This window comes from Neurospora tetrasperma (genome assembly GCF_000213175.1).
Source record: "Neurospora tetrasperma FGSC 2508 unplaced genomic scaffold NEUTE1scaffold_2, whole genome shotgun sequence".
NCBI classification, from domain to species: domain Eukaryota; kingdom Fungi; phylum Ascomycota; class Sordariomycetes; order Sordariales; family Sordariaceae; genus Neurospora; species Neurospora tetrasperma.
The window spans coordinates 876,984-900,511 of NW_009799100.1; the positions used below are offsets into that span (position 1 = coordinate 876,984).

Below are 23,528 nucleotides of genomic sequence, written 5' to 3' on the forward strand. Positions count from 1 at the left end.
CTAACGACTCGAAGAGCCCGTAATGCACAAGCCATCCTATGATCTAGCAGTGCAGGGCAGACAGCGTCCGAGCTACGTACCCCCCAAAAGGCGGCAACATTAGAGGGGCTTTCCTGTGGGAGGTGTACAGTGCAGTATTGCCATGCGGTGCTGCTGTCACTGGGTAGATGGTACCACAACTGTCTCATAGCCCAATCACGGGAATCGGCAACTGGTCGCGAGAGGAGCGTGAGTTCTGGATAAGGCCAGATCCTCGGGCATGGCGTCTGTCGAGCGAAGGAACATCCAGACTGCTCTTCAAAGACGTCAGTGGCTGAAGATACAACATTAGCTACCCGGTTACTGGAGTGCGGCCTTGCTGTTGACGTGGCCAGATGCTACTGTTCTGGTTTGCAACGTTAGACAGCATGGTGATATTCTGTGTTACACCAGATCTGAAGATTAGGTAATTACCCAATGGTAGGGTACCTGTCCTTCACAATCACAGTGCTCAAGCTGCTGTGATCTCGATCTTGTGGTGTTGATGTTGTGCTGTCGCTTGAGACAACCCGTAGCCTCAAAATAGGCACTGGACCATTGATAGAAGTGGGTATGAGCCGGGGAAGCTGCCAAAGATGCTTGTTAGACACTGGCTCCTAGAATCACCATTTCACGTCGAAGTAAAACTAACTCTTACTCGCATTGAACCATTGCGAGGCTTCCTATCAGGTTAACACCAAGAGCTCAGAGTGTTGTCGCTCTCAAGATAGGTAAAAATTCCCATGCGAAAGACAGTATTGGCAGATGGATGATCTGTCGGGAAAGGTTGGTGAAGACATTCGATGGTCGAAAAGAAAGGTACTGTACGCAGACAGTACACGGAATTAGGTAAGAGGTCTGATGAAAAGAAAACATGTGAACGGAAAGAGAGATAGGTAGAGGTAGGAAGGGAAGGGTACCCGAGATGCATGAGAGAGATTGACTTCGACCTGCCCGGTCTCCAGCGTTATGTCACCCGTCGTCCTTGCACTGTCTTCCGCCTTCCTGCTTCAACGACAGACAAACAGACCTGCAGGGCTATGATACAGCTTGCCGTGTCATGAGACAGGAGTGCCAAAGCTGGTTATCTCCGCATGCATTATTCGAGATAGGAGATTTGACGGATCGCCATTGCCAAGGCAAGCTGCATGTAGCTCTTTCCAAGCCACAAAATGCTAGGTGCTGTTCCTTCTCGATTCCGGTCTGTATGTAGAGGTACTAATTGCATGAAACTAATGTACCTTGCCGTAGCGTCTGACAGAGCTAAGGAGCTTGACCACATCCGGGTTCTAACTGGATTACTATCGTTTCGGCACCAGCGACAAAATGGAAACTTTGCCTTGGCGCCTTTTCAAGGAGGAGACCAAGAGGCTTGCTAGCGCTAGTACGTAACGATAAATTTCCATGGTCCAGGCATACCTCTATGTACCTACCTACATATGAAGCCCATTCCCCGCCTAGTGCAAACCTATCCAACCTGCTCATCCCTTGTACGCATCCATTGTTCCTATCTCCTATCACCACTCAACGAGCAGCACACTTGTCTTTCCATGGCCATGGTACTCGGAGGCTTCGCAACGGTCCTTGTCTGGGCACTTGTGGGCTTAAGTACCGTTTCCGCCAGTCCAATTAGCTTACCAAATTCGAAATGTGCCGGGATTGACATCCAAGACACATTAAAGCGTCTTGTAAGAAGATGCTGTCAAGTACGAGGGAAGAGCCAAGTACCGAGCGACCAGGAGAATGGAATTTAACAGGCGCTGGAGGGAGCCACACTAAGGTACTATGAAACTTCAGTTGTCATATTGCTAAGCATCTGCTCTTTCCTCGATTCCATGGACCAGAGCCTGAGTGCCAGCCTCGATATCGAGGAAACCTGTGAGGAGTGCTACACCAGGGGGCTGCCACATGCTGATTCGCTCTCAACCACAACGTCACCGACGTCTTCCGGAATCACACCCTCGACCGAGAGCGGGAGAGAAATCGAAGAGGTGACGAAAGTAGCGGATCATCAACAACGAAGTCAAAGAGCTGATATACGAGAGAGATACTGACTGTACTGATACAGATTGGCCAGCCCTGGACCTGGACCTTGATGTCGATCTGATTCCTCTACCAGAGGTCAAAATCGGGATTGCGTTCGAGGACGACTTCGAGCTGTATCTGAAGCTCAACATAAAGACGAACACAGCGTTGACATGTGTTGAACCTCGTTTCTTCCAAGGATCCGAGTCCTGGTTTCTGCAACGGAGATGATATCACAGCGGGCCTTGCGGTTGTCACTGATATGATCATCGAACTTGACGCCGAGGTTGACATTAGCAGCGCCTTTCATATGAGGTTTGACAAGGGCGGGGGTACTGAACTCTCGTCGCCATGTCCAGCCGCAACTTTTCGAACTTCAACTTCTACCGTGGGAAGTTTCAGTTCCTGCCAGTCACCTTGTCTTCTCCAACAGCCACTCTCAAGACCGTCAAGTCAAGAGTCCCGCTAAAGGCTAGACTGGAGCTCAAGCAGGTGACGAAGCAACTCCGAAAGATAAAAATGAGGACTACGAGCCGCCGTTTGGGGCTGAAGTGGTTGCTAAAGGAATTATTATCCACGTGGCCGAGTTCTCAATATCCGCTACAGGACCCACGGTAAGGTATCTACTAATGACGATAACTTGGGCTCTGATAAGGCTACTCGGTGAAACGATGTGGAATCGGCCGGTGTTGTGCGCCCTGACAGTTCGTCATTACACGAACTTGCAGTCCGCAGAGACGGGGATGAGAAAGAAGACGAAGAGTGCAAGCTCATGGACCATAGAAGCCCTAGACAACACCTGGGGTCTTCGTCCTAATTCTTCTATCCCAGTTTTCCATACCAAAATAGGCGGCTTCTACGCCATCCACACCACGCCCACGACGACAATCACGGCCACAATCACGGTGGGCTTGGAGGGACGTGAATCTCCCAGACTCTGCCGAGGTTCATTATCGCCAATAGCCAGCAGATCGTACAGACAGCTTGAGTGGGGCTGGGAAGGTGTACGGTGAGGTCGTGGACGTGTCTTCGCCTCGATAATATGGGCAGCCGGATTGCTTTGTGGTTGCCGCTGCCTACCTCTCCGTTCGTCCGAAGACCGCGAGCATCCCGCTTCTCTCGTAAAGCTACCTACCTCGAGACGTCTACTTCCAGCACCTCGTGACCTGGACCTGGCATGTTGGTATAGCTTCGGTTTGTTTGCCTCTGTACATTGTGGAGTCAGTGAGGAGGCTAGTTGTTCACGTACCAGCATACGGACCAAAACCTACCTGCATCTCGGCCAATATTCCTCATTCGTCACACCCTGGGAGGAGGACAAGAAGGGTTTTTGTGGAGGAGACAGCAAATCCGGGGGCTATTGGATCTAGCACTGGTACCCAATACCAGTGGTTCGGTAACTGCTGCCATGTTGGAGGCTACGGAGGGTGTTGAGATGGTGGTCCATTGGTCTAGAACGCAACAAGCGCTAACGAAGCCCGAAGGTATTGTACAGTCATGGAAGGAAGTGTGTCCACTTTGGTGCATCTCGGCCACAGACTCGGCGTTACTCGTAAGTAGTGCATCGCATCAGGGCATAGGGCCTCCTTTTGGGGCCGGCTTACGTTCTCAGCTGACGATGGGAATGGTCGGTTCTAGGTTAGTTTGGGTTGTCTGTAAGCGAGGCCCTTCAGAGGGTGGCTCGAGGGTGGATACCACCCACCAGGTACAGTAATGTGCCCTGTTAATGCAACTAATTCCGGCAGTATGGGGGACAGCTCAAATCTTTTGCATTAAGAGGGCTTTTGCATTAAGGGGGCTTTTGCATTAAGGGGTACCTCACTCACATACAAAACTGGGAATCCGGGCCCAGAAATCGTTTGCATCTAATGGGCCAGTTTGTATGTGTTTGCAAAAGGGGGGCCTTGCATTAACAGGGCACATTACTGTAGGAACAGAAGAGTAGGGGTGGTCCCCTAAAGCCTTCTCCAACTTCTCCCCGCACACAACCTAGGTAGCCCTGCCCGACCCCAGGAATCTCCCCGCTCCCCCATAAAACAACCCCAGATGGGGGGAATTGACCCCTGTAAATCAGCCAGTTGCAGATATGTCATCAGCCAATGATACCCCTGACAGCTGACTGCAGCAGAGTCTCGGCCATTCCTCCCCATAGTGGCTTGCATGTGCGTTGCATCAATGAGACCTTGTCGCTTCCCTTATCGGGTATGTTGATGCTTCATTCTACTGTTTTCCAAGTATCTTCATGGAGTTACCCGTGAAGACAGATCAGACCATCATGGCCTGGCCATCTAAGTATCTAAATGTCACCTCGAGCTTCATCTTTATATAAGGCGAGGGCAGAGCCTTCTGTACTACGCGGTATGAGCTCTCTCATGTTCAAGTCGCTGCCTCTTTGAGTCTTGCCTTCCTCAACCACCTGTCTTTCACTACTCAGGACCGATATACCTCCGGACAAGATGGGCTTGTCACTCAAGAAGCCTGAAGGTGTGCCGGGCAAGTCATGGCCCGCCATTGTCATTGGCTTGTTTGTCGCCTTTGGTGGTGTACTCTTTGGGTGTGTTCCCACACTCAAGACCCTCAAACAACGATTACTCGTGTTGCCGTAACTAACATCCATGTAGGTATGACACTGGCACTATTGGCGGTATCCTTGCTATGCCCTATTGGCAAGATTTGTTTTCGACAGGTTACAGAAACCCAGAGCATCACTTGGACGTTACCGCGTCGCAATCTGCCACTATCGTCTCCATTCTGTCCGCTGGAACCTTCTTTGGCGCTCTTGGTGCCGCTCCCCTTGCCGACTGGGCTGGACGGCGCTTGGGCCTTATTCTGTCGTCGTTTGTGTTTATTTTCGGTGTTATCCTACAGACCGCGGCCGTCAGCATTCCTCTTTTTCTGGCTGGCCGATTCTTTGCTGGATTGGGAGTTGGTCTCATATCGGCAACCAGTAAGTCAACTCGATAACATTGTTCAACGGTATTGCTAGAGGCTATCTCGCCCCCAACTGCGATCTTGGAAGAGTGGTTCATCCATGTGGCATTGACTAACACATATTTAAAGTCCCCCTCTATCAATCCGAGACTGCCCCAAAATGGATTCGTGGTGTCATCGTCGGGTCCTATCAGCTAGCCATTACCATCGGTCTTCTTCTTGCCTCCATTGTCAACAATGCCACGCATAACCTGCAGAACACCGGCTGCTATCGCATCCCCATAGCTGTTCAATTTGCATGGGCGATTATCCTGATCGTTGGCATGATCATTCTTCCCGAAACTCCACGCTTTCATATCAAGAGAGACAATCTCCCAGCCGCCACTAAGTCTCTAGCTATCCTCCGCCGTCTGGAGCAGAACCATCCAGCGATCATCGAAGAGCTTTCCGAGATCCAAGCAAATCATGAATTTGAGAAGAGCCTCGGGAAGGCGACCTACTTAGACTGCCTCAAGGGAAATCTACTCAAGCGGCTGCTTACTGGCTGTTTTCTCCAGAGTCTGCAGCAGTTGACTGGCATCAACTTTATCTTCTACTACGGCACACAATTTTTCAAGAACTCCGGATTCTCAGACTCGTTTCTGATATCCTTGATCACTAATCTTGTCAATGTCGTGTCGACCCTTCCCGGACTCTACGCCATCGACAAATGGGGTCGGAGGCCTGTTTTGCTCTGGGGAGCTGTTGGGATGTGTGTCTGCCAGTTCATCGTTGCTATTCTTGGGACAACAACGACAAGTCAAGATGCAAGCGGAATGATCATTGTGCATAATCTCGCCGCACAGAAAGCAGCTATTGCATTTATTTGCTTCTACATCTTTTTCTTCGCTGCTTCTTGGGGTCCAGTTGCCTGGTAAGTGATCCCACTCTCCTCATCACGCCAAGTTCTACCAGCAGCTAACTGTTAGGTTCCAGGGTCGTTACAGGCGAGATCTTCCCCCTTAAAGTCCGCGCCAAGTCGCTCTCCATAACTACAGCGTCGAATTGGCTGCTCAACTGGGCCATTGCTTACAGCACACCTTACCTTGTCAACTACGGCCCTGGCAATGCGAACCTTCAGTCCAAGATCTTCTTCGTCTGGGGCGGATGCTGCTTCATCTGCATCGCATTCGTTTACTTCATGATCTATGAGACAAAAGGTCTCACACTGGAGCAGGTTGACGAGCTATATGAAGAGGTGTCGGATGCCAGGAAGAGTATTGGTTGGGTGCCGACTATCACTTTCCGGGAGATCCGGGAGGAAAAGAAGGTAAGGGATCCAGTTGTTGATATCACTGAAGAGGCAGCTTGAGATAATTTGGATCTGTGTATAGGGTTTCAGAGAGCTGCTGGCGGAAAAGGATATAGTGATACTGTACAATGTATCTCGTCATGAAGAAATAGCTATAGGACTAGTAGCGGGAACCTTGGGCCTGCCCCGGGCCAAGACGCTACCGAACGTGTATAGTAGACTAGGACGGGTACAATTTATAGAGAAGAAGACTATAGAACATATACGTGGCGGCTGCTCTTAAGTATATATTGTAACGGGTCTGCCAGAGTATTGCAAAGCGAGCAGTCGTGTAATGGTTGAAATGCTATATTTGATAAAGAGAACAAGAGAAGACTGCACCAGAAGGGTGCAGTTGAAAGAAGGTTTTATGGTCGGGCGCACGAGCCAGGCAAACATGTGGATCCGACCAATTAGGAAGCTCGCATCCTTATCGATACGCCCCATCCCGTTTTAGTAGACTTAGTAAAGCCGAGTCTTTAATCCTAGGCGCTAGCCCTATGATATTACCCCCCCTGCTCCCCCCGGCTCCCCCCTTGAGGAGCCGGGCCTATTGTACTAAAAAGTACTCTGTTAAATATACGAAAAATAACTAAAATCTCCTATAACTATTCCTTGTCAAATACTTAGCTAAATAGGTACGAATAATAATATTAGAAAAGAAAGATTTCCCTATTAGAGTCCCTAAATAAACGTTGTACAATTACCTACTCCCTACCCGAGTTAGTATTATTACCCTTATAGAGCTGTACCCCGACCGAAGTATTAAGATTGAATTAGGAGATATTTCTAGATTTTGTCTATCCGGGGATTAATTGTTGTAATACTTTAGCAATCCGTAATAGAGATAATTAAAATTAAGGTTATTACCTAGTACTTTGTAGCGTTCTATTTCTCCTACTAGTAGGAACTTTATCCTTACTACTATAAAGATAGTTTAATAATCCTTATATATACGAAATGTTAAATTTATTACCCTTTAATAGTTGTACATTGTAGTAAATACTAGTTCAATTGGCTATACGTAGAGGGGTATAATCTAAGGATTTATTATATTACTAATATAAAAAAGAATGAATTAGTATTCCTAGTATTGTAGCTTCGCTTCTTTTAATTATTAGAGATTCCTTTTTTGGAATTCTCGGTTAGTGTTCCCTTTACTATAGTTTTATTAGGGTCGTTTCTAATAAGACTTTACTTAGTCCGAGTTTTCCTCCTCTTTTAGATTGTTATTATTGTAACCGTCTAAACCCCTACTATTACGATGCCGACTAACAAGGACTTTAGAAAAGACGTATTATTGCACGAAGGGGGAAAGATTAGAAGAGAGTAGCGAAAACTCTGCTTTCAAACTATATATATTATAGGGTGGAGATAGGGGTTAAGGATATGACTCGGATTTGTAGTACTACGGTAGGGGAATACCGAGGCTTCAGTATTATAGTTTCTAATACTATAATAGTACCCCGGGTTCCAAAATGCAATTAACTTTAATTATAGGTAAGCCTACTATACTAGTACGCAGCTATCGCTATAGCGCTAAGGAACGTAGTCTATACGTATAGCGCTAAGCCGTAGTTGCCCCGAGTAATAGTCGCTTTACGCGCTAAGTCTAAAGTAATTTAGGTTGTAGCGCCCAGGCCTCCCTAAATAAATACGTATATCCCGGCGCATTTTCGCCTCTATAATTAGGATTTATTCTTCTTCTTCTTCTCCTCCTTTCCCTCCTTCTCCTTCTCCCCTTCCTTTAGCGTATATTTTACTCTTCTTTTATTATAGCGTTACTATTATATAATATAAGTATAAAACTCCTTCTTCGTTTAAAAAATACTTTTATAATATTAGTTTCTATTCCCTATTCTTTCTCCTAAATTTTTAGTACTATTATTATACTACTTTGCCTTAATATTAATATTAAAGCCCTCGTAGTAAATTAATATATTAGTAGGGTTAATTTTATTGATAATACCTTTATTAATAATCTTAGATATATAATTTGCTTTTATATAACTATGAAGATACTATTTTAAATAGTAGTAAGCTTATTATATTATATTACTATCTCCCCCTTAGTCGGCGCCGGAAGTGCTTTATTTATTATAACAGTAAGAATAATTATAATTAAATAAAAAAAATTTTATATAACGTTATTCTAACGTTCCTAAGTTATTATTCTTATAAATAGTAATAGTACTAATATAGTAACTATAATTCGTTAGGCTACGTCCTTTTAAAAGAAGGACGGTAATAAATTTATATAGTCCGAGGAGGTTTACTATTATATTACTATCGAGTTGAGGGATTTAATAATTTGTTTTAATATTATATCTAAGGGCTAAAAGGCAGATAAGTCCTTAGTTAGGCCTAAGAAGGGTACTAAAAATATTTAAATCTATAATTATAATATAGGCCTTATATTATTCCTTTAATATTCTATTAATATTCCCGTAGTGTACTGCCATTAATAAGATTATTAACGTCTATCGAATTATAGTTTAATAGCTAACTCTTTATTATTCTAATTATAATATACCAGTGGAGGCGTACTATTTCTAGTATAATATATAGTATTTTCGCCTAATCGATAGTAATATTAATTATATTAATTAGTCTTTAATTAAATTTTAGTTCTATACCGCCGTTAAATCGGAGGTTGCTTATATACTTAGCGAATTGGGTATTACTAATAAAAAGAATATTAATCTTTAGATTAATAAAATTATATCCAACTTCCCTATTTTAACAATATTTTTAGTTAGGGCTCTTATTTAGCAATATAATTATCACGGGGCAAGAGGGCACCGTTGGAGGTAAGGTAGGATATACATTATTATACGAAGGAGGAGAAGGGAAAGTGTGCGTAGAGGACTGGCTATATAAGCGAGAGCCTAGACTGGGCCAGTCCGTGCGCGTACACACACGTGGGACTGTACGTAACTAGAGCTATTAATAGCTCTAAAATGAAGGCGTATAGTATAACTATATTACAGGCTAGCCCTATAATACTATCCCCCTTTAAAAGAAGCTCGCAGAGCTAAAAAATCTATATATATATATAATAATAAATCCCTATTCAAAAACAATTATAATCCACCAACTATATTGGAAGTAACTTTTTAAATTATATATCTATTAACCGTCGTATAATTTTCCTAAATACCAAATACAATTTATCCTTTACGTCCTTACTAACTATTATATCGATTGGCTCCGTTATTACCGTACTTAAAAATAGCTTTGTATCGGTTACGGAGGTTATTTTTTACTAGAAGTGTGCGGAGCAGTAATGCGGAAGTTCCAATATAGGAGCGGCCGGGGGTTCTAAGGAATTAGAGACGGCTAGGGAGCTAAAGGTAAAGTATTAGAGAAATCTTTAAACCCCCGGCGGTATTAATTTATCCGGATTTTCGTAATAAAACTATTAAGGATAATATTCGTAATTAATAATATTAGTAACAAATTCCTAAATAGGGTCCCCAATCTTCTATTTAATATAGTAGTACTAATATATATTACTACCTAATTAAATATAATTAATAAACTTTTTAAAAGCCTATTCCTCGTACTCCTCCTAATTATCCGTATATATTATTACCCGGCCTTTATTTACCTTTATATTCATTATAATATTCTAACCGGGCAATTCCGTACCCGACTAAAACTATACTATAAAAATATAAAAGATTAGTAAGTACTTTATATTAACGGATAGGGAGAGGTGGACTATATACAAATTAGCGCAGACAATTCTAAAAGGGCCTTCCTAATAAGGGGAAAGCTTCGTATATAGCCGACTATTAGCGAAATTTATAGTATTTGAAAGAATTATATTATTAATATAATATTTAAAGGAGTCAATACATTTTTTATTAGTAGTATCTTTATAATATTCTTATATACAATAAATCTATTAAACAGCGAAGTTCTATATTTTTTAAAAGCAATCTATTAATTTATTAACTTTATAATACTCTTTAAATTAAACTAGTAAAAGATTTAGAGGCAGCGGAATTCGGGGTTTTATACCTATATAAGGGTAATAACTATAATTAGCGAAGAACGGTAAAATCCCTATTAATAAAGAAATAGTATTATTACTAGCAAATTCTACAAGAGGCAACTATTTAGCCCAATTTATTTAAGCCTAAATGATATATATCCTTAAAAATTACTCTATTTTTATATTAATACATTCGATTTATATATTAGTTTAAGGGTAGAAGGCGGAGGTTAACTTCCTAATAATAAATAGTTTTTTATAAAGAATAAATTAGAAGCGGAATATAAATTAGGTACTTCTATTAGATAGAATATTATTTAGTAAACTATAAATATAATAGATACAATTAATAAAACAATTAATTAATTCTTTGGCCTCTAGGATTAATATTGGGATATAGTATTATATTTTTGTATATTAGTCAATAATAATAGTAATATACTTAAAGGTTTGGCCGAAGTAGGTACTATCCGGTAGTACGGTAATATAATTAACTAAAATTGCTATCTAAAATACTAGGGAAATAACTATAGGTTTAAAATAGCCGGCGGAATTGCGCTTAAGTAATTTAGTTTTAGTATAAGGGAAGTAGCTTCTATAAAAAAGCCTTATATTATTATATATCCCTTCCTAATAGAAATTATATTGTGAAAATTTGTATATAGTATTATAACTAGGGTAATCCGCGCTAGGAGTATTATATTAGTAATTAATTAATTAGAATTAAAGGCCCTTATTGTAGGGGTTAATAATAATTCTATCTTTTTACTTTATAATACCGTTAATAATATAGTATTCCGAAAAAATTCTATAGAATACCTTCCTAATAATTAAAGGCTACTACCGTTATAATACGTTTATTAAATAAAATACTAACTTTGAGAGGAAAATTAAAGTTTTAGAGTTCGTATAAATAAGGTTATTAATTAATTTAGTATTAAAGTCCTTGGGGCCGAGTAGGTATAGCACAAAGCTAGCGGCGGGGTCTTTAAAATAATTATTTTTAAATTATAAGGGGTTGAATAATAGTCTTTTATAGGTAATAAAGCGACCGTTTTCTTCGCCGTTGGGGCGGTTGTTAATTTTGCGGTTTAAAGTATCGGGGCGTAGATTCTTAGAGGTTAGGGTATACTTTATTAAAAAATTAAATCGAAATAGGAATTAAGACTAGTGTATATACTATTGGGTAAATTACTTATTCGTTGTAAAGGTTTAGAGGTTTTTATAATTTATTAGAATATTAAAAAGTTATTAAATACCCTTAAACTCCGGCTACTACTCCTCGAATACTTTAATAATAATTAGTAATTCTTTATTATAAATATTGTAATTATATTCCTACGAAGTATATTTAGCGGAGAAGTAGGTTATAGGGTAAAGGATCTTATTATTACTATACTAAGAGAGGGTTCTGTTAATAGCCTAATTAGAAGTGTTTATTTTAATAATTGTTTTTTTAGTCCAATTATAAGTTTTTAATACTAGGCTTTCTATAAAAGACTTCTTTAAAAACTCGAATATTCGTTAGTAATTAGTATTTTAAATTTAGGCTATATCCTTCTTTATAAATTCTTAAAGTAGGGTAATTATAGTCGAGAAGTTTTTAATAAACCGTCGGTAGAAATTTGCGAAGCTAAGGAAAGATTGAAGGGACTTTTTAAATTTTGGGGCTAGCTATTTAGTTACTACTTTAATTTTCTCTAAATTTATTCCAATACTTCCCAGGGTAATAATTAGCCCTAAATACTTAGTACGTATAGTATAGAATTTATATTTATTAATATTAACGCTAAGTCCTACTCTAGCCAACCGGTTAAGGATATTGTTAATATACTATTCGTAGTCCCTTATATTATCCGAATAGATTAGAAGGTTATTAAAGTATACAATTATATAGATATTAAAAATATTGTATAGGATATTATTAATATAATTCTAGAAAGTACCGGGGGCTCCTTATAAACCGAAGGGGATAATAAGGGATTCGAAAAGGCCGAAGCGTATTATAAATATAATTAGCTACTTATAGCCCTATTTTATTCGAATACGGTTAAAAGCAATTATTATATCAAATTTTATAAAAATTTTAGTATAGTAAATTACGTTTAGAATCTTTTTAATAAGTAGAAGTAAATAGTAGGATTTAGGGTAATATTATTAATTCCCTTATAATTAATATAAATGCAGACTCCGCTTTTTAATTTTTGAATAAGTAGGACCGGGGCTAAGGCTTCTAATTATAATAATTGAATAAACTTCTTCTTAAGGTTATTATTCATTTATTTTTTAATAACGCTAAATTCGTCCGGGTTAAAAATATAATTATAGGTAGCGGGCGGCGAAGTTCCTAAACGGAATTCGAATTTAAGATTGTACGAACGATTAGGAGGGAGAATTTCTACACCCTCTTACCTAAAAGTATTAATATAATACTAGTATTGCTTAAGGAATTTAACTTAAATTTCGTCATCGGTCTTTAAAAATTTATTTACTTTTTTATAGAATTTAGTACCGTCTTCGAATATAATTTTACTAATATTAATACTGTTAATAGCGAAGTACTTATTAATTATTTCTTCGTAGTATAGGAAATTATTATTAGTATTATTAATTTGAATAGAGTTAGCAACTTTTACTATACGTAAGGTAATCACATTTCCCTTCCCAACGAAAGTATTAATCTATTTATAATAATTACTACTAAATAACTTTTTATACTTTTAATTATAGCTTATTAAAACATCCTTAATTATTTCTTTAATAAAATTATTATTTATACCCCCAAGATTTAGGACGCTTCCTTCCTTCTTTATTTAATACTCTTCTTTTAATCTTTTAATATCTTCCTCTATTCCAACCCTAGTAATATAAATAATTTAAAATCTTTTTATTTTAATTAATTAATTAAAATTTACAATAAAGAATTCCTTAATATCGTTAGAGTTAATAGGATTGTTGGGAATACTATAGAGACGGATTGGAGATTAGTAGTCCGCAATTCTAATATAGGTTCCTCTAATAATTTAATATAGTATTAACCAGTAAATTAAAGTATTAACCGGGAGGTCTATTAATATTAGTATTTAGTTAGAACTAATTAGAGTTTTACTAAGCGGAGTAATATTTAATCGGTTAATTATTCGGTTCTTAAACTAATTAAACTTCTAATTAGTAATTTATTTTATAATTATAAAAATAAATAAATAATAAGTAGATTTTCTTTATAGTAATTCTAGTTCCCCTTCCTCGGGTACTTCTTCGTAAGAAGGTATTTTATACGCGGAACGAATACCGGGTATATTAGGGCGAGGGGGGGAAAGGTAGCGAACTACTAAGGGGGTATAATAGTTAATAGTTCTATAAAGGAGGTAGCCGTATTACTTATAAGCGGGCCCAAAACGGAGGGAATTACTAGGCTAATTAATACCCAAAATATAATATATTAACTATAAATAGCTAAAAATAATAGGATTATTTTCGGCGAAGCTATAAATAAGAAGGTTAATAACTTCGTAATAAATTTCTACTTATATTATTATTTTAATAAAATAGGTAATATTACCCTTAATTTAACTATTAGAAAAATATAATAATTTAAGGACTAGTAATTTAAAGAGAGGCAAACAATGCCAGAAAGTAAACCGCCGGTCAATAAAATTAAGTACAGTATAACCACTATTAATTAGAGCGGAATAATATAAGGAGAAGTAGATAGAAAGATTTAGTAAATTAGAATATTTATAGCAGCTATCTATTAAAAATCTATTTATTTTAATAATATTTAACTATATAAAGATAAACCCCTATAATCCTCCTCCTTATTCTATAAATTAATACTTCTAAATGCAATTTGAATTAAAGACTATATATTTCCTTATCTTTAAATTAAATTCGTTTTATCGCCTATAATACGATTATGAAACCGGGCTAGTAGATAAAAACCGGGTAATAATAACCGCCGGAGCTAAAAGTATTTAGAATAATTGTTGGGAAACTTATAGGAAGGCCGGTACCTATAGCATTAATTTAATAACCGCCGCTATAATTAGAGCACTACTAACTATAATTATATTAACCCTAAGCCGGTTGCTACTATTAGCTACTATTACTATTAGTATTATTATTACTATTATTATTATTATTCTTATTCTTATTTCAGTTTCTATTTCTATCCCTATAGGGTTTGACTTTCTTTTTAAAATTAATATAAAAATAATATTCCACCAAGAAATATCCCTTCCTACTATAGTAAGTATATATACTATTCTTTATATAATATTCGAAAATATTATTATCGATTAAGTAAAAGATTTGGACGTCGGAATTTAATACTATATTAAGGTCTATAGTAGAACTTCCTTAATTAACAGTAGCCTCTCTAGTAAATATAGAGGTATTAGAAGTACTAGTAGTAGTAGTATTAGAGCCAGTCTTACAATAGGGGTTAGAATTCTATTATACTAATCCTTATTTTTTAAATTCTTTATAAAATTATAAGCGAGAATCAATTACTTATTATACTTATTATTAATAGGTTAGGGATTTTAATAAATAATAATAATGCGGATATAGTCCGAGATCTTTTAGTACAAATGATAGATTTTTATACTATTATCAAAATTATAGTAATTGATTAAACGGGTAAAATTATCCTTAAACTCTTACTATTTTATACCTTTAATTATTTTTAACTCTTTGAATTCGTAACGAAAATAAATAATAATATTTATATTATTATACTTCGTAGTAAGTTCTACTAAGAGGGCCTCCGCTATAAGCTATTTAGCGGGGAATTTAATAAGGATTTTAATAAATTCAAATTCAATAGCTTCGAAAGGGGCGCCCTTAATAGAGCAAACGATAAGGAAAAACTTCTTACACTCAGTATTAAAGAGTTAAGGGTCGTCTAACTAAGTGAATTAGATATAGAAACGCTAAGTACAAAATTTAACGGAGCGTTTAATAGTAGTACCTTTACTATTAAACGCTAGTATTATAATAATATATAATACTAACCTATAACTACTACTATCGTCTATAAAAGCTATAATATTAGGTTCGGGTTTTTTATTACTAGAATCGTCTTCTGGAAGTATAATATTACAAGCTTAGGCGGCAATAAGACGCTAATATAGATTATTAATCGTTTTTTAATACTTTTCCTTCTACTTCTAGTAAATAATTTTAAAATTGGTTTTTAAAATAGAAAATTTTAATTTTAGGGTAATAATATTTATTTGTAGTAAACCGACTTCAGTAGGATAAACGTTACAAATAACTCTAACTATAGTTTTGTAATTCTTAATAGCCTCCTATATTTAAAAGAGGGCTTTTATTTGGATTATAATAATATTACTATTAAATTATTCAATCTTTTACTAAGCTAATACTAATTAGGACTTAAAAATTTCGAATAATTCCTCCGCCTTATATACTTTTATTTGAATTCCAATAATAATTTTATAAATTAATTAATTAAAAACTATAAATATAATATAGAAAATAAGGAGGATAGTAAAACTAAAAGTATCGTCAATTAGGATATTGCTAATAATAATTATTTAATTATTAAATGCTTCGAGCGCTTATAAAATATTTGAATAATAATTACAATTAGTAGAATCGGCTACCGCCAAAGCGCTAATTGCTATAATTACCAAAAAATTGTCAGTTACTAGGGGGTTAGACATAAATCGCTAAATTAATACGCCGGTAAGTATAAAAGAGAGAAAGAGAGGGCGAATTACTTAATTATAATATTCGGTTTAATAATTATTTAGCTTAAGGTTTAGGATTATAACAAAGGTTTTAATTGTACGGCTATAAATTTTAATTAATTAATTAATACAATTGCAAATTAATCTTCCTCTTTATTAAATAGTGAACGTACGTAGTATAATAATTTAATATAATAAACTATTACGGGGCGAGAGGGTACCGTTGGGGGTAAGGTAGGATATGCGTTATTATACGAAGGAGGAGATGGGAAAGTGTGCGTAGAGGACTAGCTATATAGGCGAGAGCCTAGACTGGGCTAGTCCGTACGCGTGCACACACGTGGGACTGCACGTGACCAGAGCCGTTAATAGCTCTAGAATGAAGGCGTGCAGTGTGACCACATCACAAGCTAGCCCTATAATAATAATACTAGTTAGGTAATAATTATAGTAGAATAGTAATTATCCAGTAATTATTAGGTAATAGGGTTTTTATACTAGCGGTTAGAGTTTATAATTAGAGTTTCGTAGTAGTATAGTATAGGGTCGATCTTAGGAAAATTGGTTTGGAATTGTAATGAAATAGTAATATTCCTATAGACTATAGGTTGGCCGGGTTCTTTTTTAGGGTAGCGTTTGGTTTAGGGTATTTAAGGCTAAGCTAGGTTAATACTAGAAAGAAATTACAATATTACCACCTTATTATACTATTTAGAGAAGTATATCCCCTATATTTCGTATATAAATATAAATTACTACTCTATCTTACTATTTAGCGTCCTTCTTCCGGGTTTTAAATTCTTTCTTTATCCTTAGGGTTAGCTTAATATTACTTTTTTAGGTCTTAAATTATTTTTCTATCCTTAGGGTCGGTTTAATATTCTTTTTCTAAGTCTTAAATTATTTTTCTATTTCCCTAGAGCTTATTAGGGTTAATTAAGTAGCTTATTAAAAGTAGCTAGAAGGCTAATATTCCGGAGTATTTTTAATTATAATCTATTATAAATATAGGTTTTTATAAGTAATTCGCTATTACTCTATGTGAGACGATGACCCTGTCGGGTGGCACCAACCCAGTCGGGACGACCTGGGTAACTAGGCGCCACCAGCAGGCAGGCAAATCGGACTAACCTAGGTCGCTAGGGTATAAAACCCAGGTAGTACTTAAACTATAGGCAGAATAGTTCATTAGACAATTAATACTATAAAATCATCTATATAACCACGGACCGTTCATTTTACAATAGTGCCTAATAATAAGTAACTTGAATTATCGCTATCCTATACTATACTATTAGATTTCTTTTTGGAATCTCTTTTATTCTATTTTAATCGCGCGTCACCCAGCCGCTGCACTTTGTATACTAAGCTATATACCGGTTCCCTAACCGCTATTATCCAACTAATTAATTATTATTATTCATTAATACTATACCTAAAATAGACTTAACCGACCCGACGACCATTAGAGATTTGCGCTACGTATCGGACTTTATCTATCTCAACCTACGCTTCTAATAGGTCGGACGGCTCAATTAATTAAAACGCGAGGCTTTTAACTAAATTATTGCGACTCTACCCCCTCCCGACGAAAATGCATTAGTTATATTATCGTCTATAATGCGAATTTTACGCTAATTTCAACGCACGTCCTTATTTTCTTACCCAAATAATTGAATTTTCGACTACTATATTCCAAAATAAGTCTTTAAAGTAGTAATTGAACTTACACCAGTCTAACTACAAAATAGCAAACCCCAACTAATATTATAATAATTACTGTCCCCCTCTCTATATACTCTCCCTATAATATTAAAATTATACGAGAATTACAACCCTACCGGTTAAAACGCCGATAATAATATATTTACTACTATAAATACTAATATAAGAGCGGCTACTACTATAAAAAATAATACTACTAATAAATTAACCGTCTACTAAGAATACCCCAATAATAAACTAACCATCGTATAAAATAATAACTAAAGCGACTAATTACCCAATACCGCCAATAATTTACTATCCGATTATTAGTAAATTCCCCGTAGCAAGGCCGAACCTCTAAAATCAATTATACTAGTAGAATCAGCTCCTCCAAATCTACAATCTAATAATTAACCGCTCAACCAATTACTTATAACTAATATTAAAGAAAACGAATACCGGACCGAGGGAGACTGATAACCGATTATATTATTTAAATTCGAAGGCTGTAGTTTCTTCGATTCTACAAACGAACCGTTCTCCCTACCAAATATCGAACCCTTTCAATATACAACTATAGACAGTAATCTTCTACTATTCCCTAAATATAAAATAGAAAATATTAGAAAAAATATAATAGACGGTATTATTAATAAATATTTACTATAGAATATAGCGTATAATATCAATATAAGCGAAGTAAATTTATAATACAATATAAAAATAACCGACCTACTAATAAAATTCAATCTATATAAATTAAATTTAGCACTACCCTCCTATATAAATAGGCGATCTATATCGGCCGAATCGGATATTTCTATACTTAATATACTACTTAACGTAATAACTAATTTTATCAATCGAACCGCCCAACATTTAGTAAATGTTGAATTCCAACAGACTTCTCTATTAATATAGGATCTATTATAGCGAATATAAAATAGAATTACAATTATAATTTCCTCTAATTTAAATTTAATTTCCTTTAATAAATCGAGTGATATAATACGTATATTAGAGACCGCCGATCCAAATTTACAATAAATACTACCGCCGCTACTCCCTATAGAAATAAGAAACGCCGGAAAGAATAAACTTATCTAATTACCAACTATTATTGTAATTAACCTAAATTTATTAATAATTCTTCGTAAACCATTTCCAACTAATAATAAGCAATCGCTAGAAAGCCGAATAATAACCCTAGAACCTCCTAAGAAGGTACCTAAACGACCAAACCCCTAAGCTCCTTTTCTATTATTACAAAATAAATGATATATCCAATCAATAACGCTTTTAAAGCTATTAAAATAATAAAAAAGGAAAGTGATAATTAAAATCAAATTATTGTTCAACGCCTTTAAATTTATTAAAACCCTACTCCCAAATATGAATCTCCCCTGTCCTTATACCTTCTAATATAAATTATAAAATCCTCCTAATATTATATTCGTACCCTCACCGAAACCCCCAAAACCCTACTTATTAATATAACCCTCATTTTCCCCCGATATTACCGGTCTACCCCCTAGAAATTAACGTATAGTTAAACTACCTTCCAATTCCCAATTATTTAGAAAATAATTACAAAAAATACTATAAAGTCTGCTTCGTATACTTCGTAGGCTCCAAGCAGCTATTTAACGCTAGCGCTAATTAACCAAACAAAAAATTAGCAATATAAGTTCCGTATAGGTAGATACTAGTAGTAACGCTACTATTGAAGATAACAACTATAGTAAGAATACTAGTAATAATAACAATACTACCACAGCTAAAGAATTAGAAACGTTAAATACTAATAAAGAGCTTTATTATATTACGCGTATTATTAAAGCTATAGGTAAAATAAATAATAATAAACTCGAAACTATAACTAATTGCTTCGCTACTTCCCTTTAATCTGCTATATTTAATAGTTAGAGGATTTTAGTAATCGGCTACTTTTAGTCCGACGCTAAAGAAAAAGACGGTAATATAAGAGGTAATTACTTTCAAAAGAAAAATAAGGTCTATATTACTTCGCCGTATCTTTTCATTAAGACCGTCCGAGATAATACCGTCAATAATAATCTAAAAGTAAATACTCTTCAAAAGAATTTATACCAATTATTTATAAGCGGAATAAAGGTATAATATATAAACCAATTTAATACAAAAACCTGTATAACTATAAAGTAGAATCTAGATAGTTAGTACATTACAATTCTTTTACATTGGAAGGGCCCCGCGCCTAAGTATTAGCCAAGCTTAATACGTTGGAATATTTATATAATAATTGCCGTACTAGCAAACTACCCCGCAATATCGCGATAAAAGTCATTCGCTACTCTAAAGAATTAAGAGAGAAAAATAAGGGTAAATATATAGCGCGTATTTACAATTGCCAATACCCTAACTTAAAGGATTTAGTTGTTAAACCAGCCGATAATATAATTTTAAATAAATATTTAACGTACGTAGACCGTTGTACGGAAACCTGTTGGTTTAAAATTATCGACGATTTAGGAGGTTATAATAGTAATTTTAATAAGTATATATTGAGGGTTGAATTTAATAGTAAGCTTCCAAATATTAAAGCTATCGAAACTATTAATTTTATAAAGTAGGAAGAAGACGCTAAAGAGGAATTAGGTATAGCGTTCTAGGGTAGAGATAATTGTAATTACCCCGGCTTATTTTTTAATTATAATAATAATTATTAATAATTATCCTTACCGCACGAGCAGGAGTGGCCGCGCTACTACCACTAGGACCGGATATAACGCGCGCGGGAGTGATCGTGCCACCGCTGGAACCAGAAGTAATGCGAACCGAGTTTATTGCGCCGCTAATACCGGGGCTGGAGGGAGTACGACCGTAGAGGATATCCTTTATATATAGCGTACAGTATCCCTTCCGCTAGAAGATAGTAGCGTTGTAGTACGGAGTGCGGGGAAGGCTGGTAATATTATTCGGGAGACTATCTTACGCCAAACAAGCATATATATACTCAATAAATTATTAAATAGTACAAACGAAGGTATCTAATCTTTAAAGATATTTAGCTAAATTACTTAATATTATAGTAACGGCTACGAACTAAATAGTATTATAAGCGTTGTAAAAACCGACGGGAATATTTAGTATATATTTATTAGTAATATAAATATAGGTTATAGTTTGGAAATCGGTAGTTAGGAACAAAAACGTTAATTAGAAAGGAAGGGCGAAAAAGACAAGGATACAAAATTCATAGGTAATTAAAACGAAGTAAGTCTTATTAATAATAACTTTACGAAAGGCGTCGGGATTAATAAATCTTTTATTAAATTTCGGGACTATAGTGAAATTTAAAGTATAGTAAAGGTAGGGGATTTTACAATTAATACTATATAAATTAATATAAGGATTAAAAATAATAGAAAGGATAAGTATATTAATTTTAGGGGATTTAGAGATTTAAATTACTATAAAGGATATAAGAAAGTATTATAGGCTTTAGGTAAACCGGGGCTACAAAATTAGGAAAAGCCGTAGAGCCTAGAAATACCTCCGGGGAGGAAACCTTAGGGTTAGAAGTAAGGTCGATTGGGTTGGGACGGTTATAATTAGAGGAAATTATTTTGGAAGATATTACAATAAGGAAGAAGGAAGGTAGGAGGAAGTTAGGAAGGGGCGCCGTAGGGAGGATTATATAATTCGAAGAGAAGGCCCTTATACTATTATAAATAGGGGTAAAATTAAGGGTTCAGAAGTAAAGGGACGGAGTAGAAATAAATATAAATAGGAGTAATGAAGCAGAGGGGTAGGGACGTAAGTAGGAAGATAGGATAGAGAAATAGAAGGAAGGCGGAGGAAGGAACGGTAAAAGCGGAGAAGGAAAGGCGGCAAAAGAAGGCAGCGTTCTTAATTATATCCTTATTATTCTTATTGTTATAGTATTAGGATAATATAGCGAAGGAAGAAACTAAATCAATTTGCTATAGCGGTAGGTAAGAATTATTATAATTATAAATAAAGTAGGAGCGGTATAAGTAAACTACGACCGAAATAAAGCTAGGGGTTTTTATACGGCGGTATTTAATACCGTACGGTTTTCCCTCTAGAGAACTGGAGAAGGACCCTATACCAATAAGGCGCTATAGTTATATAGCTAGGGCAAAAGAATATTATTATCCTTAGCCCCCTTGAACCGTAATAATATCAGATATTATAAAGGATATTGTAGATTATCGTTTAATAGATACCGGGGTAGTTTATAATCATACTAAGGAAGTTTATTTTTATATGGATATTGTAAATTATTATTAGAAAATAAATATTGTAATTTATTGTTAGGAAACGGATATTGGGGTTTATCATATAGGTATAACAGCCTATACTCTAATTAGCGTAGTAATTTATTTAACTAAGACTAATATTACTAAAATCGCCTATACTAATATATTTATCACCGGTACGTTAAATTTAAGCTAGCGCGCAATAGTATTTATATTATCGAAAATAAACGCAAAACGTATAAAGAAATAAATAAATAAATTAGATTCTAAGGGAGAGCGTTTTAAGGAATAAAGTTTTAAAGAAATTAATTAAAATTATAATTTAGGAGAAGAGGAAGTATTGCTCGCCGTTAATTCGTTAGTGGGCAATATATTAATAAATATCCCTACTAGTACTATTAAATCTAATATCAATCCCGGTTTTACTTATTTATCATTGTACAATAATATAAATCGTCGAACGTATAGAAAGTATAATAAAATCTTTCCTATATATAGTAAAATATTCACCTACGTTTATACTAATTTATATACCAAACCAAAGCTACTAGGCTTAGGACCCGAACCCAATCAGCCTAAGCCTCGCTAATTAAATTAACCGCTTCCGTAAAATAACAAAAGCTATAATTCGGTAGGCTTTGTAATAAATAATATTAAATATAATAAAGTAACTGAAGTATTTAAAGTAATAAAATAAATTAACTAAAGTCCTTCGAATCCCGTAAATAACCCTATATAGTAAAATTATCTCTGGATAAACATTCGCCTAAAATTAAAAAGTAATAAATATCCCGTTTATATAAATATTAGTTATTTAAACATTCTAATTAACGAATAATAGATTTTTAAAAGTCCAAATAATATATAATTCAATAACTCCGAAATAAAATTATTTAATATTATTGGTAGTTGTATCGTCCTTACTAGAAGAATAACCTTTAACCTCTTTATTGAAGGAATTATTAATAACCGCCCTATATAATAAGCTTTTATATTAATTATATAGGTAACTAAAGGACTAACTGCGAAATTACTACTCAGAACGCAATAAACTCAACCTAACCATTTTGTTATTAATTCCTTATTAAATACTATACAAATTCTAATATATAGTAATTTAATTATACTAATAAATTATACTATAAAGTTAATGCGTTAAAGGATATTAATAATGTACAATATAATTATCCTACCGTATTCTAAACGTTTTATCCCTATTAATTTTATATATATCGCCGATAAATTACTAATAAATATTCCAAAGGAATATATCTTTAAGGCCAGGCACCCCTATATTTAGAATCATCTCCTCAATACTAAAATTCTAAAGTTTATAAATATTATTAACGCTACTAATAAACTAATACGTATTTAATATTCCTAGCAGATAAGTACTATCAAAGACCTTAATAGCGACGGTTACCGAATTATTTCTTTTATTTAAATTTAAGTATTATTAGCCGCTATAAAGGTACAACCGGGCGAAGAATTCGTATTTATAATAAAATTCGAAAATATTACACTCACCCCTAATA

The 23,528-nt window shown here is 35.4% G+C and overlaps 4 protein-coding genes across 4 annotated transcripts; 3 read left to right on the top strand and 1 right to left on the bottom strand.

Moving 5' to 3' along the window:
* Positions 1-1,118, bottom strand: NEUTE1DRAFT_98967 (uncharacterized protein; the record flags this gene model as incomplete). Its single annotated transcript, XM_009850774.1, has 5 exons — positions 1-36; positions 81-313; positions 469-473; positions 995-1,056; positions 1,086-1,118. The coding sequence occupies 5 exons, from the start codon at positions 1,116-1,118 to the stop codon at positions 1-3; spliced, it is 369 nt and encodes a 122-aa protein (XP_009849076.1).
* Positions 1,119-2,237: 1,119 nt separating this feature from the next.
* NEUTE1DRAFT_128312 (uncharacterized protein) lies at positions 2,238-3,056 on the top strand (the record flags this gene model as incomplete). Its single annotated transcript, XM_009850775.1, has 2 exons — positions 2,238-2,657; positions 2,699-3,056. The coding sequence occupies 2 exons, from the start codon at positions 2,395-2,397 to the stop codon at positions 3,054-3,056; spliced, it is 621 nt and encodes a 206-aa protein (XP_009849077.1).
* Positions 3,057-4,426: 1,370 nt separating this feature from the next.
* On the top strand, positions 4,427-6,557 carry NEUTE1DRAFT_59468 (uncharacterized protein; the record flags this gene model as incomplete). Its single annotated transcript, XM_009850776.1, has 4 exons — positions 4,427-4,597; positions 4,665-4,990; positions 5,104-5,887; positions 5,950-6,557. The coding sequence occupies 4 exons, from the start codon at positions 4,500-4,502 to the stop codon at positions 6,323-6,325; spliced, it is 1,584 nt and encodes a 527-aa protein (XP_009849078.1).
* A 13,184-nt stretch (positions 6,558-19,741) lies between these two features.
* Positions 19,742-20,340, top strand: NEUTE1DRAFT_40440 (uncharacterized protein; the record flags this gene model as incomplete). Its single annotated transcript, XM_009850552.1, has 2 exons — positions 19,742-19,861; positions 20,137-20,340. Coding segments are annotated over 2 exons (324 nt in total), but the record flags the coding sequence as incomplete, so codon positions are not given.
* Between the last annotated feature and the right edge of the window lie 3,188 nt (positions 20,341-23,528).